Source organism: Salmo salar, unplaced genomic scaffold (assembly GCF_905237065.1).
Source record: "Salmo salar unplaced genomic scaffold, Ssal_v3.1, whole genome shotgun sequence".
NCBI lineage: Eukaryota > Metazoa > Chordata > Actinopteri > Salmoniformes > Salmonidae > Salmo > Salmo salar.
In genome coordinates this window covers 616,590-632,542 of record NW_025550940.1, presented here as the reverse complement: position 1 = coordinate 632,542, position 15,953 = coordinate 616,590, and the positions used below count along the sequence as shown (strand labels likewise).

Here is a 15,953-nt window from a genome sequence, read left to right as displayed (position 1 = left end):
CTATGACTTTCAGAGTAGGGCACCGGTTAAAAGTGTCATCTCTGGTGTTGCGTTGGACATAGAGGCTGGGTGGTTTAGGTATAACATTCCAGGTATACGCACGTCAATAAAATGAATGATAGCAGGAAGGTTTTACTGTCGTTTGGTGAACTGATTCTCCCATCTTATGTAAAACCTGGGTATGTGAGATATGCGGTGAGACCCTATGTACAGAAGCCGCTGCGGTGTTACAATTGTAAAAGTTTGGACACGTGGCAAGTGTTCGTCCAAGGAATAAATATGTCGTAGTTGAAGAGTCAGATGAAGCATGTTGTTGTAATTGTGATGGGAATCACGTTCCCAAGATCCTGGAGTGCCCTGTACGGATGAAGGATGTCACAGTAGCTAGGATCAGGCCCATCCAGCAGGTGTCCTATGTGCAGGCAGTGAAAATAGCTGAAGGAGTGAGTAGAGAGAAGGTAGTGGATGTCCCACAGTCTGCAGTGAAGCCATGCAGGAGAAGGATCCCAACACACTAATAGTGTAGAAGGTGGACTGAGTTGTGTTTATAGCGCAAGTGAGAAATTGCACTAGTCAAACTGTTTATTTTGTATTCTATAATTTTAATTAGAATGATTTGTTCTTTCAAAAAAAAAAGATGACCCAAATTAGATGTTACATTACATGTTTTCTTACTTCATGTAGCCGGCTAGCTAGCCAACATATTCAAACTTGTTATTCCTCTCTGATAAGATACCGCTGCACAAACATGCTTATCTATGCCTACACCAGCACTGGCACCAGGCAGTATTAGCCAGCTACGTTTGACTCTTAATACATTTAGCAAGCAAGCTAGTGATTAGCGGCTAACATTATTTTAGCAACACCTTGCTCAGAAAAGACAAATGTTCGCCTTCAATGTAATGGCATGAAAATAATTGCCAGAATATTATACAATGACTTATCAACAGCTCTAACAATTTGACCCCCACAGGAAATCTTCACTGGCAGTTATAGAAAGACCCATTTACCATCTAGCCATTGATTCTTGAAGAATATAACTTATAAATGCCTCAAATGATTCAACTGTATTACCCCATCAGACACCAAAACATGAGCTCGTATAAGGCCACTGTTTGTAAACCAATACTATATGGCTGAGGAGTAGGGTCGATCCAAGCGTTCTGACCTCACAACGACAGTAAAGCACCTAAGCTAACTGGCTACCGTTGGATAGCTTGCTTGACACAAATGAGAAAAAACCTCACTCTTACCATTTTACTTGCCCTAGCAGAGCTGGTTAGGCTGTTTTTATGTTATCCAGAGCGTTGGTGACTAACTGTGCTGCTCGCAACAATTTAATTTGAGCTTTTTTAACGTTTACTGACACCTGGACATAATCAATGGGTGTTGAGCGCTAGTAAATTCTTCAGTTATTCTAAGCTCCGGTACACTCAGACGAGAGTGCTCTGAAATCGGAGTAGAGAGCCAGAGCGAATTTAGGAACGCACCCGAATTAACAATGTCCACTGAGAAAGCACACGACCCCTTGGCTAAGAATGATGTGAATAATCAAGTCAATAAACGTTGGGTAGTTAGTTAGAATATAGTTAATATACTGGTAAATTTGATGTATAAGTAGCCAACTAACGTTAGGTAGCTACAGTTGAAGTCGGAAGTTTACATACACTTTAGCCAAATACATTTAAACTCAGTTTTTCACAATTCCTGACATTTAATCCTAGTAAAAATTCCATGTTACACGGCCGGATAAAAAACGTACCCGATTTAATCTGGTTACTACTCCTGCCCAGTAACTAGAATATGCATATAATTATTGGCTTTGGATAGAAAACACCCTAAAGTTTCTAAAACTGTTTGAATGGTGTCTGAGTATAACAGAACTCATATGGCAGGCAAAAACCTGAGAAGATTCTGAACAGGAAGTGGCCTGTCTGACAAGTTGTTGTTCATCTTGGCTCTTTTTATTGAAGACTGAGGATCTTTCCTGTAACGTGACACTTCCTACGGCTCCCATAGGCTCTCAGAACCCGGGAAAAAGCTGAATGATATCGAGGCAGCCCCAGGCTGAAACACATTATCGCGTTTGGATAGTGGCCGGTCAGAGTACTCTGAGACTCAGGCTCGTGCACGAGGGCACGAGATGTTTTTATTTTTTCTCTCTTTGTACGTATACATGCTTTCCCGGTTGGAATATTATCGCTTTTTTACGAGAAAAATTGCATAAAAATTGATTTTAAACAGCGGTTGACATGCTTCGAAGTACGGTAATGGAATATTTATAATTTTTTTGTCACGAAATGCGCCGTGCTCGTCACCCTTATTTACCCTTTCGGATAGTGTCTTGAACGCACGAACAAAACGCCGCTATTTGGATATAACAATGGATTATTTGGGACCAAGCCAACATTTGTTATTGAAGTAGAAGTCCTGGGAGTGCATTCTAACGAAGAACAGCAAAGGTAATAACATTTTTCTTATAGTAAATCTGACTTTGGTGAGTGCTAAACTTGCTGGGTGTCTAAATAGCTAGCCCTGTGATGCCGGGCTATCTACTGAGAATATTGCAAAATGTGCTTTCACCGAAAAGCTATTTTAAAATCGGACATAGGGAGTGCATAGAGGAGTTCTGTATCTATAATTCTTAAAATAATTGTTATGTTTTTTGTGAACGTTTATCGTGAGTAATTTAGTAAATTCACCGGCAGTGTTCGGTGGGAATGCTAGTCACATGCTAATGTAAAAAGCTGGTTTTTGATATAAATATGAACTTGATTGAGCAAAACATGCATGTATTGTATAACATAATGTCCTAAGGTTGTCATCTGATGAAGCGAGCAAGCGTCCCACCTAGCCCATAGAGGTTAACAAGTGCACCAGTATCCAAAGTATTAAGCGAAATCAAGCACAGAAAACTGCATTTGGCATTAATAAAACAAATTTTCCCACAAATTAAGTCGCACGTAAATGTGCGTCTTTTCTCAAAAATTATTTTCAGAAAGTCTAAAACAGTGCATATAGGCTTACAACGACACGTTTTAAAACAGGGTTAAACAAAGACAACATTCCTGTATATTCATAACGTTGAATTAGCCATTAAGAAGAACAAAAATTAAATATAAACTATCGCGTCTATATGGTTGTTGCAAAAGGCTTCTGTCGCCTACTGGTTAAATTTGTGTCTTTTCGCACGAATTAACAAGCACATAAAATTTGTGTCTTTTCTCACGAATTAAGTCACACCAAAACGCACAAAAACACACGAAATTTGCTGAAATGCATTATGTGCATATATGCACGAATTGATTGTGAGACTGTGTTGCTCCCTCTGTTTCTATCCACTTTTTTCAATAAAGTGGCTAAATCCTGTCCTCGTTACTTTGTTTTTCTTTCCCCATTTTCTTAAGTTTCTCTATCATTATCAGTCCTATTCTCTCCTGTCTGGCTTTCTCCATTGCTTCCATAATTTTACCTTCTCTGGGTTCTCCCGCTTTCTTCCATTTCCCCTCTGCTTTCTGAATTTTCCGCTTCAATGCTCCCAGTATTCTACCTGGCTCACCTTCTGTGGGAACTCCATCGGGGGACAATACCCAACCATCCTCTATCCAATCCATATAGAGTTTCTCTCCTCGTCTCTTCCATTCCTTCCCTCCATTGATTTCCAGCGTGGATTTTAGAGCCTGTAATACTCTCTCCGCTTCTTCACTGATAGTCATATTTTAGTTTTACTGTATTATTTTCATTTTTATTTCTAACCAATTTGATAATTAATCCCTTATTTAAAGCACGTTAACTATTTATTTAAATCAAATTTTCCCAACCTATTTAGTTAAACTCGGTTCTTAATTTAACCTAATTATTTGGAACCGGAGCTATTCAATACAATTCAGATATCAAATCAAATATCACTTCAGAACATTTCAACCCAATTATTTCAATTCAGATTATACAGTGTTTCTTATTAAACATCAAATTATTTAAACTTAGTGTTGTACAGTGTCCATCAATAAAACAACAAATTATTCAAAATCAGTGCTATACAGTGTCCATCAATAAAACATCAAATTAAACAATAATCCAAGTTATTCTAACCCTATTAATTAAACTCGGTGTTATACCGTGTCAAGCACCAAACCTAAAATTAATTGATAAATCACCCCGCTTCTAGCCCACCTATCTAAACTTGGTGTTCGTACACTTGACCATTACCAGATATCAACAAAATCAATAAATCAAACCATTCTACACCATCAAACATTTAAACATTAAAACAGCAAAATAATTGATAAATCAACCCGTCTTAGCCCTCCTTATTCAAACGTGGTGCCTGCGTACCATCAACCATTGAACATAAATCAATTGATAAATCCCCAGCAGTGCCCACGATAACCCATCAATTAAAACATATACTTCTTGAAACTTAACCATACCCTTAGTATATCAAAATCACATTACCCCACCATTCAAAACATATACGTTACAACCCAAGGCACGCCTGCAGTACGTGCTTTACCAATAGCCACAATTATCGTCCTATCTAAAATATTCCTCCAGTCCTTTTACTGGCCTTTCAATTATTCCCTTTACCCCCGGGTCGCACCCTCCAAGTGGCGATCCCAGCCGGAGATCTCAGTATTTTCTATTTTATATCTTCGGGTCGCACCCTGTGTGTTACGATCCCAGCCGGAGATTTCATTATTCAATTAGTCCCTATATCTCCGGGTTGCACCCTACTCGTGACGATCCCAGCCGGAGGTTTCAGTATTTTCTCCGGTCCTAATCGTGACCTATAGTGTCACGGATCTTGCCGGTAGAACAATACTCAAAGTTACCCAGGTAATAACAACACATTCACCATAATGACAATACAATATTACTTATCTACTCATAATAATTCATAATTTGGTTCACTTACATCGAACAGGTGCTTCGCAAAATTTATTTGGTTAAAGCCAATATGCAGATCTTTAGTTATTATAACAATAGGTGTCTGCTTACCTTTTTTTTAGTTGTCCGGACTCTTTGAGAAGCACACCGTTTCCCGAAAGCGAATTCCAATTGGCTGATCAATGCTCAGCGAAGACGTTCTTTCAACCAGACCGTCGGGGTTACTATGTTAAAATTGCTTCTTATTCGTTTCTGGTATCAGAACAAAATAGTCAGCACATAGTAACTTCTGATTTAGCTGTACTTTAATTAATGCAAACACGTGTATGGTAAATATGTCATTCGTATACGGTCTCTCTGTGACACCTCGCGGGGCAGACAGAGAAGAGGACGTCACATCCTATTGTTCTCTCTTATATACTCTGACAGAGATAGTTACCGCTCAATGCTGGCCTGTCAGAGGGAGGAGGAGCATGGTTTAAACTTGCTCCTCCTATCGTCGGCGTGCAGGCTGGTCCCAGCCTCGTGACGCAGTTCCTGTTTCCGGTTGTAGTTCTTCTTGTCTTCAGCAGTTGATTTATCCGTAGTTTATACTTAACATTGTAGCATAGCTTCCCCAGTATATTATATAAGTTATGCATACAAATAGCCAGTTCAACCCTAACAATATTCAGCCAATTGTTTTTCATGCCATTACATTAAAGGCAAGACATACCTAGATTCAATTACATTCATGAATTGGTTTGAAACCTTTGTTTTAAACCCCGTCTCAAAATTGGTGCCTTGCCGGATTTGTAAAAAATGGTTTGTCATGAAACTCTATTTTTTAAATGTATTTAAATGTAACCTTTATTTAACTAGGCAAGTCAGTTCAGAACAAATTCTTATTTACAATGACTGCCTACCCCGGACAACGCTGGGCCAATTGTGCGCTGCCCTATGGGACTCCAAATCACGGCCGGTTGTGATACAGCCTGGATTTGAACCAGGGTGTCTGTAGTGAAGCCTCAAGCACTGAGATGCAGTGCCCGCTGCGCCACTCGGGAGCCCCAAAATCATGTTCTAGTGCTGTCCCCAACTAAAATAAATCTTGGTCAACCAAGAGTCATCTGTTCTTTCTACAAATCGCCCCATGTGTTTTTATAAAATCAACTATATGTACTGAACTTGTCTGATGCTTTAAGCATGCTATTTGATTAAATAATTAAAACACACAAATGACTGGAGGGAGCCAGTCGTCAACATAACCTGACTGGAGGGAGCCAGTCGTCAACATAACCTGACCGGAGGGAGCCAGTCGTCAACATAACCTGACCGGAGGGAGCCAGTCGTCAACATAACCTGACCGGAGGGAGCCGACCAGTTCTGAAAGCCTTTAGCCGTACCCTCATCCTACTCCTCTGGTGATGTAGAGGTTATCCCAGGCCCTGTGTGTCCCCAGGCGCTCTCATTTGTTGACTTCTGTAACCGTAAAAGCCTTGGTTTCATGCATGTTAACATCAGAAGCCTCCTCCCTAAGTTTGTTTTACTCACTGCTTTAGCACACTCCGCCAACCTTGATGTCCTTGCCGTGTCTGAATCCTGGCTTTGGAAGGTCACCAAAAATTCGGAAATTTCCATCCCCAAATACAACATTTTCCATCAAAATGAGAGTAGTTGCAATCTACTGCAGAGATGGCCTGCAAAGTTCTATCATACTTTCCAGGTCTAAGCCCAAATAGTTTGAGCTTCTATTTAAAAAAATGAATCTCTCCAGAAATAAGTCTCACTGTTGCCGCCTGTTACAGACCCCCCTCAGCTCCCAGCTGTGCCCTGGACACCATATATGAATTGATTGGCCCCCATCTATCTTCAGAGTTCGTTCTGTTAGGTGACCTAAACTGGGATATGCTTAACCTCTCTAGGGGGTGTGGGACGCTACCGTCCCACATGGCCAACATCCAGTGAAATTGCAGAGCGCCAAATTCAAAAACAGAAATACTCATTATAAGAATTCATAAAACATACAAGTGTTATACATCGGTTTAAAGATTAACTTCTTGTTAATCAAACCACGGTGTCAGATTTCAAAAAGGCTTTACCGTGAAAGCATACCATGCGATTATCTGAGAACAGCGCCCAGCAGACAAATCATTACTAACAGTTACCAGCCAAGTAGAGGAGTTACACAAGTCAGAAATAGCGATAAAATGAATCACTTACTTTTGATGATCTTCATATCGTTGCACTCGCAAGACTCCCATTTACTCAATAAATGTTTGTTGTGTTCTGTAAAGTCTCTCTTTATATCCAAAAACCTCAGTTTTGTTCATGCGTTTTGTTCAGTAATCCACAGGCTCAAAGGCAGTCACTACAGCCAGACGAAAAACCCGGAAAGTATCAGTAAAGTTCGTAGAAACATGTCAAACGATGTTTATAATTAATCCTCAGGTTGTTTTTAGCCTAAATAATAGATAACATTTCAACCGGACAATAACGTCGTCAATATAAAAGGTAAACAAGAAAGGTGCGCTCTCGGTCTCGCGCATGAAAAATCTCTGGGCCACTGAATGGTCTACTCATTCAGAGTGGTCTTACACTCTCATTTTTCAGAATACAAGCCTGAAACAATTTCTAAAGACTGTTGCCATCTAGTGGAAGCCGTAGGAAGTGCAGTTTGAGTCCTACGTCAATGCAATCTCTATAGGCAGTCAATGGAAAAATAAAAAGAATCCCACTTCTTGGATAGATTTTTCTCAGGTCTTCACCTGTCATATCAGTTATGTTATACTCACAGACATTATTTTAACAGTTTTGGAAACTTCAGAGTGTTTCCTCTCCAAATCTACCAATAATATGCAAATATATGCATATCCTAGCTTCTGGGCCTGAGAAACAGGCAGTTTACTTTGGGCACGCTTTTAATCCTGTCACGGCTGTCGGAAGGAGCGGACCAAGATGCAGCGTATGTGTAGTTCCACATATTTATTTAATCAGTGAAACTTAATGCAATACATAAATAAACTAGAATGTGACAAAACAATAAACTGTGACGCAGAGAGAAACAAACACTACTCAAAATATAATCACCCACAAAACCCAGGAAGGAAACCCCCTACTTAAATATGATCTCCAATCAGAGGCAACGAGGACCAGCTGCCTCCAATTGGAGATCAACCCAAAAAAACAACAACATAGAAAAACTAGAACTAAAACATAGTAAACATAGAAAAACACAAAACACCCCCTTGTCACGCCCTGACCTACTCTACTATAGAAAATGACATCTTACAAGGGTCAGGACGTGACAAATCCGGAGGTGAAAATAGTGCCCCCTACCCTAGTGAGGTAAACACCCCGGCCGTCCTACAATCCAAGCCAGATGCACTCAATCTCACATAAATTATCAAGGAACCCACCAGGTACAACCCTAAATCCGTAAACATGGGCACCCTCATAGATATTATCCTGACCAACTTGCCTTCCAAATACACCTCTGCTGTTTTCAATCAGGATCTCAGCGATCACTGCCTCATTGCCTGCATCCGTTATGGGTCTGCGGTCAAACGACCACCCCTCATCACTGTCAAACGCTCCCTAAAACACTTCTGCAAGAAGGCATTTCTAATCGACCTGGCCCGGGTGTCCTGGAAGGATATTGACCTCATCCTGTCAGTAGGGGATGCCTGGTTGTTCTTTAATTGTAATTTCCTCACCACCTTTAATAAGCATGCCCCTTTCAAAAATGTATAACTAAGAACAGATATAGCCCTTGGTTCACTCCAGACCTGACTGCCCTCGACCAGCACAAAAACATCCTGTGGCGTACTGCACTAACATCGAATAGTCCCCGCTATATGTAACTTTTCAGAGAAGTCAGCAACCAATACACACAGTCAGTTAGGAAAGCAAAGGCTAGCTTTTTCAAACAGAAATTTGCATCCTGTAGCTCTAACTCCAAAAAGTGTTGGGACACTGTAAAGTCCATGGAGAATAAGAGCACCTCATCCCAGCTGCCCACTGCACTGAGGCTAGGAAACACTGTCACCACCGATAAATCCATGATAATGGAGAATTTCAATTAACATTTCTCTACGGCTGGCCATGCTTTCCTCCTGGCTACCCCAACCCCGGCCAACAGCTCCCCACCCCCCCGCAGCTACTTGCCCAAGCCTCCCCAGCTTCTCCTTCACCCAAATCCAGATAGCTGAGGTTCTGAAAGAGTTGCAAAACCTGGACCCGTACAAATCAGCTGGGCTAGACAATCTGGACCCTCTCTTTCTAAAATTATCCGCCACCATTGTGTCAACCCCTATTACTAGTCTGTTCAACCTCTCTTTAGTATCGTCTGAGATTCCTAAAGATTGGAACGCTTCTGCGGTCATCCCCTCTTCAAAGGGGGTGACACTCTAGACCCAAACTATTACAGACCAATCACCATCCTGCCCTGCCATTCTAAAGTCTTTGAAAACCAAGTTAACAAACAGATCACTGACCATTTCGAATCCCACCGTACCTTCTCTGCTGTGCAATCCGGTTTCCGAGCTGGTCACGGGTGCACCTCAGCCACGCTCAAGGTACTAAACGATATCATAACCACCATCGATAAAAGACAGTACTGTGCAGCAGTCTTCATCGACCTGGCCAAGGCTTTCGACTCTGTCAATCACCGTATTCTTATCGGCAGACTCAATAGCTTTGGTTTCTCAAATGACTGCCTCGCCTGGTTCACCAACTACTTCTCAGACAGAGTTCAGTGTGTCAAATCGGAGGGCCTGTTGTCCGGATCTCTGGCAGTCTATGGGGTACCACAGGTTTCAATTCTCGGACCGACTCTTTTCTCTGTATATACCAACAATGTTGCTCTTGCTGCGGGTGATTCCTTGATCCACCTCTACGCAGACGTCACCATTCTGTATACATCTGGCCCTTCTTTGGACATTGTGTTAACAAACCTCCAAACTAGCTTCAATGCCATACAACACTCCTTCCGTGGCCTCCAACTGCTCTTAAATGCTAGTAAAACTAAATGAATGCTCTTCAACTGATTGTTGCCCGCACCCGCCCATCCGTCCAGCAGGTTCTGACTTAGAATATGTGGACAACTATAAATACCTAGGTGTCTGGCTAGACTGTAAACTCTCCAGAGTCACATTAAGCATTTCCAATCCAAAATTAAATCTAGAATCGGCTTCCTATTTCGCAGCAAAGCCTCCTTCACTCATGCTGCCAAACATACCCTCGTAAAACTGACTATTCTACCGATCCTTGACTTCGGTGATGTCATTTTCAAAATAGCCTCCAACACTCTACTCAGCAAACTGGATGCAGTCTATCACAGTGCCATCTGTTTTGTCACCAAAGCCCCATATACCACCCACCACTGGGACCTGTATGCTCTCGTCGGCTGGCCCTCACTACATATTCGTCGCCAGACCCACTGGCTCCAGGTCATCTATAAGTCTTTGCTAGGCCGCCTTACCCTCTCTAGGGTAGGGGGCAGTATTTGCACGGCCGGATAAAAAACGTACCCGATTTAATCTGGTTATTACTACTGCCCAGAAACTAGAATATGCATATAATTGTTTGATTTGGATAGAAAACACCCTAAAGTTTCTAAAACTGTTTGAATGGTGTCTGTGAGTATAACAGAACTCATATGGCAGGCAAAAACCTGAGAAGATTCCTTACAGGAAGTGCCCTCTCTGACCATTCCTTGGCCTTCTACACTCTCTTTATTGAAAACTGAGGATCTCTGCTGTAACGTGACACTTCCTACGGCTCCCATAGGCTCTCAGAAGGCGGCAGAACAGTGAATGATGACTCTGCAGGCCATGGCTGAAAAACAGTAGCGCATTTGGATAGTGGTCAATCAGAGAACAATGAGACTGGGGGCGCTTGCACGAGCCGACCCCATGTTTTTATTTTTTCGTCTTTGAACGAAAACAGGATTTCCCGGTCGGAATATTATCGCTTTTTTACGAGAAAAATCGCATAAAAATTGATTTTAAACAGCGGTTGACATGCTTCGAAGTACGGTAATGGAATATTTACAATTTTTTTGTCACGAAATGCGTCGGGCGCGTAACCCTTCGTCACCCTTCGGATAGTGTCATGAACACACGAACAAAACAGAGGATATTTGAACATAACTATGGATTATTTTGAACCAAACCAACATTTGTTATTGAAGTAGAAGTCCTGGGAGTGCATTCTGACGAAGAACAGCAAAGGTAATCCAATTTTTCTTATAGTAAATCGGAGTTTGGTGAGGGACAAACTTGGTGGGAGTCAAAATAGCTAGCCCGTGATGGCGAGCTATCTACTCAGAATATTGCAAAATGTGCTTTTGCCGTAAAGCTATTTTAAAATCGGACATAGCGATTGCATAAAGGAGTTCTGTATCTATAATTCTTAAAATAATTGTTGTGTTTTTTGTGAACGTTTATCGTGAGTAATTTAGTAAATTCACCGGAAGTTTGCGGTGGGTATGCTAGCTCTGAACGTCACATGCTAATGTAAAAAGCTGGTTTTTGATATAAATATGAACTTGATTGAACAAAACATGCATGTATTGTATAACATAATGTCCTAGGAGTGTCATCTGATGAAGATCATCAAAGGTTAGTGCTGCATTTAGCTGTGGTTTGGGTTTATGTGACATTATATACTAGCTTGAAAAATGGGTGTCTGATTATTTCTGGCTGGGTACTCTGCTGACATAATCTAATGTTTTGCTTTCGTTGTAAAGCCTTTTTGAAATCGGACAGTGTGGTTAGATTAACGAGAGTCTTGTCTTTAAAATGGTGTAAAATAGTAATATGTTTGAGAAATTTAAGTAATAGCATTTCTAAGGTATTTGAATATCGCGCCACGGGATTCCACTGGCTGTTGAGTAGGTGGGATGATTTCGTCCCACATACCCTAGAGAGGTTAACTCAGCTCACTGGTCACCATAGCAACACCCACCCATAGCACGCTCTCCAGGAGGTACAGTGGGGCAAAATAGTATTTAGTCAGCCACCAATTGTGCAAGTTCTCCCACTTAAAAAGATGAGAGGCCTGTTATTTTCATCATAGGTACACTTCAACTATGACAGACAAAATGAGGAAAAAAATCCAGAAAATCACATTGTAGGATTTTTAATGAATTTATTTGCAAATTATGGTGGAAAATAAGTATTTATTCAATAACAAAAGTTTATCTCAACACTTTGTTATATACCCTTTGTTGGCAATGACACAGGTCAAATGTTTTCTGTAAGTCTTCACAAGGTTTTCACACACTGTTGCTGGTATTTTGGCCCATTCCTCCATGCAGATCTCCTCTAGAGCAGTGATGTTTTGGGGCTGTCGCTGGGCAACACGGACTTTCAACTCCCTCCAAAGATTTTCTATGGGGTTGAGATCTGGAGACTGGCTAGGACACTCCAGGACCTTGAAATGCTTCTGGATTTTTTTTTCTCATTTTGTCTGTCATAGTTGAAGTGTACCTATGATGAAAATTACAGGCCTCTCTCATCTTTTTAAGTGGGAGAACTTGCACAATTGGTGGCTGACTAAATACTTTTTTACCCCACTGTATATCTCACTGGTCATCCCCCAAGCCAACACCTACTTTGGCCGCCTTTCCTTCCAGTTCTCTTCTGCCAATTACTGGAACGAATCGCTGAAGTTGGAGACTTATATCTCCCTCACTAACTTTAAGCATCAGCTATCTGAGCAGCTAACCAATCGCTGCAGCTGTACACAGCCCATCTGTAAATAGCCCATCCAACTGCCTACCTCATCCCCATGTTTTTATTTACTTTTTTTGCTCTTTTGCACACCAGTATTTCTACTTGCACATCATCATCTGCACATCTATCCCTCAAGTGTTAATTTGCTAAATTGTAATTACTTCGCTACTATGGCCTATTTATTGCCGTGCCTCCTTACTCCATTTGCACACACTGTATTTAGATTTTTCTATTGTGTTATTGACTGTACTTTTGTTTATCCCACGTGTAACTCTGTTGTTTTTTTTGTCGCACTGCTTTGCTTTATCTTGGCCAGATCGCAGTTGTAAAAGAGAACTTGGTTAAATACCTGGTTAAATAAAGGTGGTTTTAAAAAATAAAATTAAAATAAATGTAAAAAATCGTAATTGTATTGACAACACCCAAATGGATACTGTCATTAACGCGGTTCTTCAATAATTACACATAATTCATAATACTGTAGCAAACATTATATTAAGCAGGACATTCAAATGAGCCTTACAATTATAATCCAAAGTGGTGTGAAATGCACTCATAAGCAACCTGGAAATGGAGGTTTCTCCCCTGAGTTTTCCCCCATTCACATTCAGAATACATTGTGAAAAACTAAAATCTTTGCTTACCATTTTTGCTCCAGGCAGATATAGTACATCCATAACTATCGGTTTCCTCATTAGCAGGAAGGTGTTTCTGCAATCAAATTCTGTGCGCATCGCCTTCGTGCCACAATTTTATTAAACACAGAAAGGGGCCTATGTTGGAGACCAAAAGTCGTCTGGCACACTGCTTAGAGTTTCAACAACATGAATATTCTATATTTCTAGCCTACAATCATCAATTTTACTACTAATGTGAAAACCAGACAAAATATGACTGTTCTTGCTCATTTTAAGACAATTGTCAAATAATTTTAACATTCATTACAGACGTCAATTGTTGTACAACATCATGGCTACGCTGTTGGCATCACCTTTTACAGTGGATTTCTGCTGTTGTGGGCCTTTAACCATCTGTCTGACTTTGTTGTTCACACAGGAGAGAGACGTGACTATTGTGGATCCTCAGGGGAGCCTCAACAACCTCATGATGCTGAAGAGGCAGAGAAGAGTCTCTCCAGATCAGAACACCTCAAGAAACACCCGCAGAGATCCACAGGGAAGAGAACTCACTGCTGCTCTGACTGTGGGAAGAGATTCACCTCTTCGGGCATTAAAATTCATCAGAGAATCCACACAGGAGAGAAGTCTTTTAGCTGTGATCAATGTGGGAAGAGTTTTGTTACATCTAGAGTTCTGACAGTGCACCAGAGAATACACACAGGAGAGAAACTCTATGGCTGTGATCAATGTGGGAAGAGTTTTATTACATGTAACATTCTGACTCAACACCAGAGAACACACACAGGAGAAAAACCCTATAGCTGTGATCAATGTGGGAAGAGTTTTGGTCGATCTGGCCATCTGACATTACATCAGAGAACACACACAGGAGAGAAATCTAATAGCTGTGGTCAATGTGGGAAGAGTTTTACTCAGTCAACCAACCTGATATCACACCAGAGAACACACACAGGAGATAAACCTTATAGCTGTAATCAATGTGGGAAGAGTTTTACTCAGTCAAACAACCTTGTACAACACCAGAGAACACACACAGGAGAGAAACCTTATAGCTGTGATCAATGTGGGAAGAGTTTTTGTCGATCTGGCCATCTGATATCACACCAGAGAACACACACAGGACAGAAATCTTATAGCTGTGATCAATGTGGGAAGAGTTTTACTCAGTCAAACAGCCTTGTACAACACCAGAGAACACACACAGGAGAGAAATCTCTTAGCTTTGACCAGAGATAATCTGATAAAAGATCTCTGATACAATTTTAGAAAATACATGAAGTAGTTGTTTCATGATATCAATGAATTAATGTCACAATGTAGAATGTTTTAACATTGTAGTAGGAGTATTTTAATGATGTCACAATGTAGAACCCTAAACGTTTGTCCCCTGTTCTATTGATTTCAACATTATATGGATATTAGCTTCAGGGGGAAAATCCAGGCTCTGAAATGGAAGAGTACTGCTTATGTGATTTAACAAAAAGTGACTAACAAAAAAAGAATTGTGTTACACTTACCACGTTGGTGACCCTCTGGAATCAAAATGCAACACTTCAAAATGTAGCGATCTGTTTTCTACAAATTGTCCTCTAATCAGTGATGTACACATTATTCCCAGATTCCGTGTGGTTTTTGAGCTGTTAGTTTTAACAGGATGTGCAACCTCATCTCCCTCCTCGCTCCCTCTCGCACAAATGATTTTATCATGATTTGTTCAGCGACCCCTTCATTTAAATGCATCACTCCAGACTGTCTTCTGCAGGTTGTCCTCTAACCAGTGAGGTAAAATATATCTCCAATTTCCATGTGTGTTTTTAGTTGTGTTTCAACATCATGTACAACCTGATTTCCCCCCTAATTGATATCAGTGATTTATTGCTGCGTGTCAAAACAACAGCGTTTCTGGTGCTTGTGCAGTTTATAAGGTGCTTGTTTAAAAAAATACAAGTAATATGATTATTGTGGCAGATGTTTGTGTATATAGCACATTTTATGTTTAGGTTTTCAATTTATCCCAAACTGTTTCTGCATTTTGGTTATTGATTTGGACACTTTAAAACTGTGTTTTGACATTGGGGCTATTTCATATTTTCATTTCATGTAACATTTAGTAATCATATTTATTTATGCAACCAACTGACAATTTTTTGGTATAATTATATTGACATTGTTGCCCTGCTTTTAGAATATCAGGGTTCATTCTCAGATGTGCCAACCCAAATGTACTAGAGCATGACATTGGGGACTGGGCCCCGATCCAACAACATGCCTATCTAGTGAACCCTGAAAAGAGAGAGAAGCTCCGCAGTGAGGTGGAAAGTTACTACGGATATTGCAGGAGTTTCCTCTTGAAATCAGACATGTCCGTGGTAAGGACAACTTGGTTTCTGATTGTCTCAAGGGTGGGTAGTTAAATAGTTTTGTGTTTAGCCAGTGAGTTATCATGGATCACAATTTATTTTCACTGCACGTTTTTCAGTATTGGAGATGAGTTTTGTTTGGGCTCGTTCCAAGGGGACGAGAGTTCTAGAAGCCAGTGAGTTTTAGGAAGAGGAGAGTTTTAGAAGCTAGTGGGGAAAAATATACAAAATTATTGTTTTTAATTGTTGACAGCCAGTAGACACCATGTTTATATTGGGGAAGGTGAAGCATTGTAGTTGATTATAATGTGAAATGGAAGTTGTTTTCTGTTGGTGGTAAGCATTCT

The 15,953-nt window shown here is 40.6% G+C and overlaps 1 protein-coding gene across 1 annotated transcript in view; it reads left to right on the top strand.

Annotated features, from left to right (window-relative positions):
- Positions 1-15,953, top strand: part of LOC106571782 (zinc finger protein 135-like) — a gene marked incomplete at its 3' end in the record, with an annotated part of 44,615 nt that overhangs the window by 249 nt on the left and 28,413 nt on the right. The window contains exon 2 of the mRNA XM_045714135.1: positions 13,982-14,420. Within this exon, the coding sequence (XP_045570091.1) occupies positions 13,982-14,420 (439 nt within the window). The remainder of the gene's footprint in view (positions 1-13,981; positions 14,421-15,953) is intronic.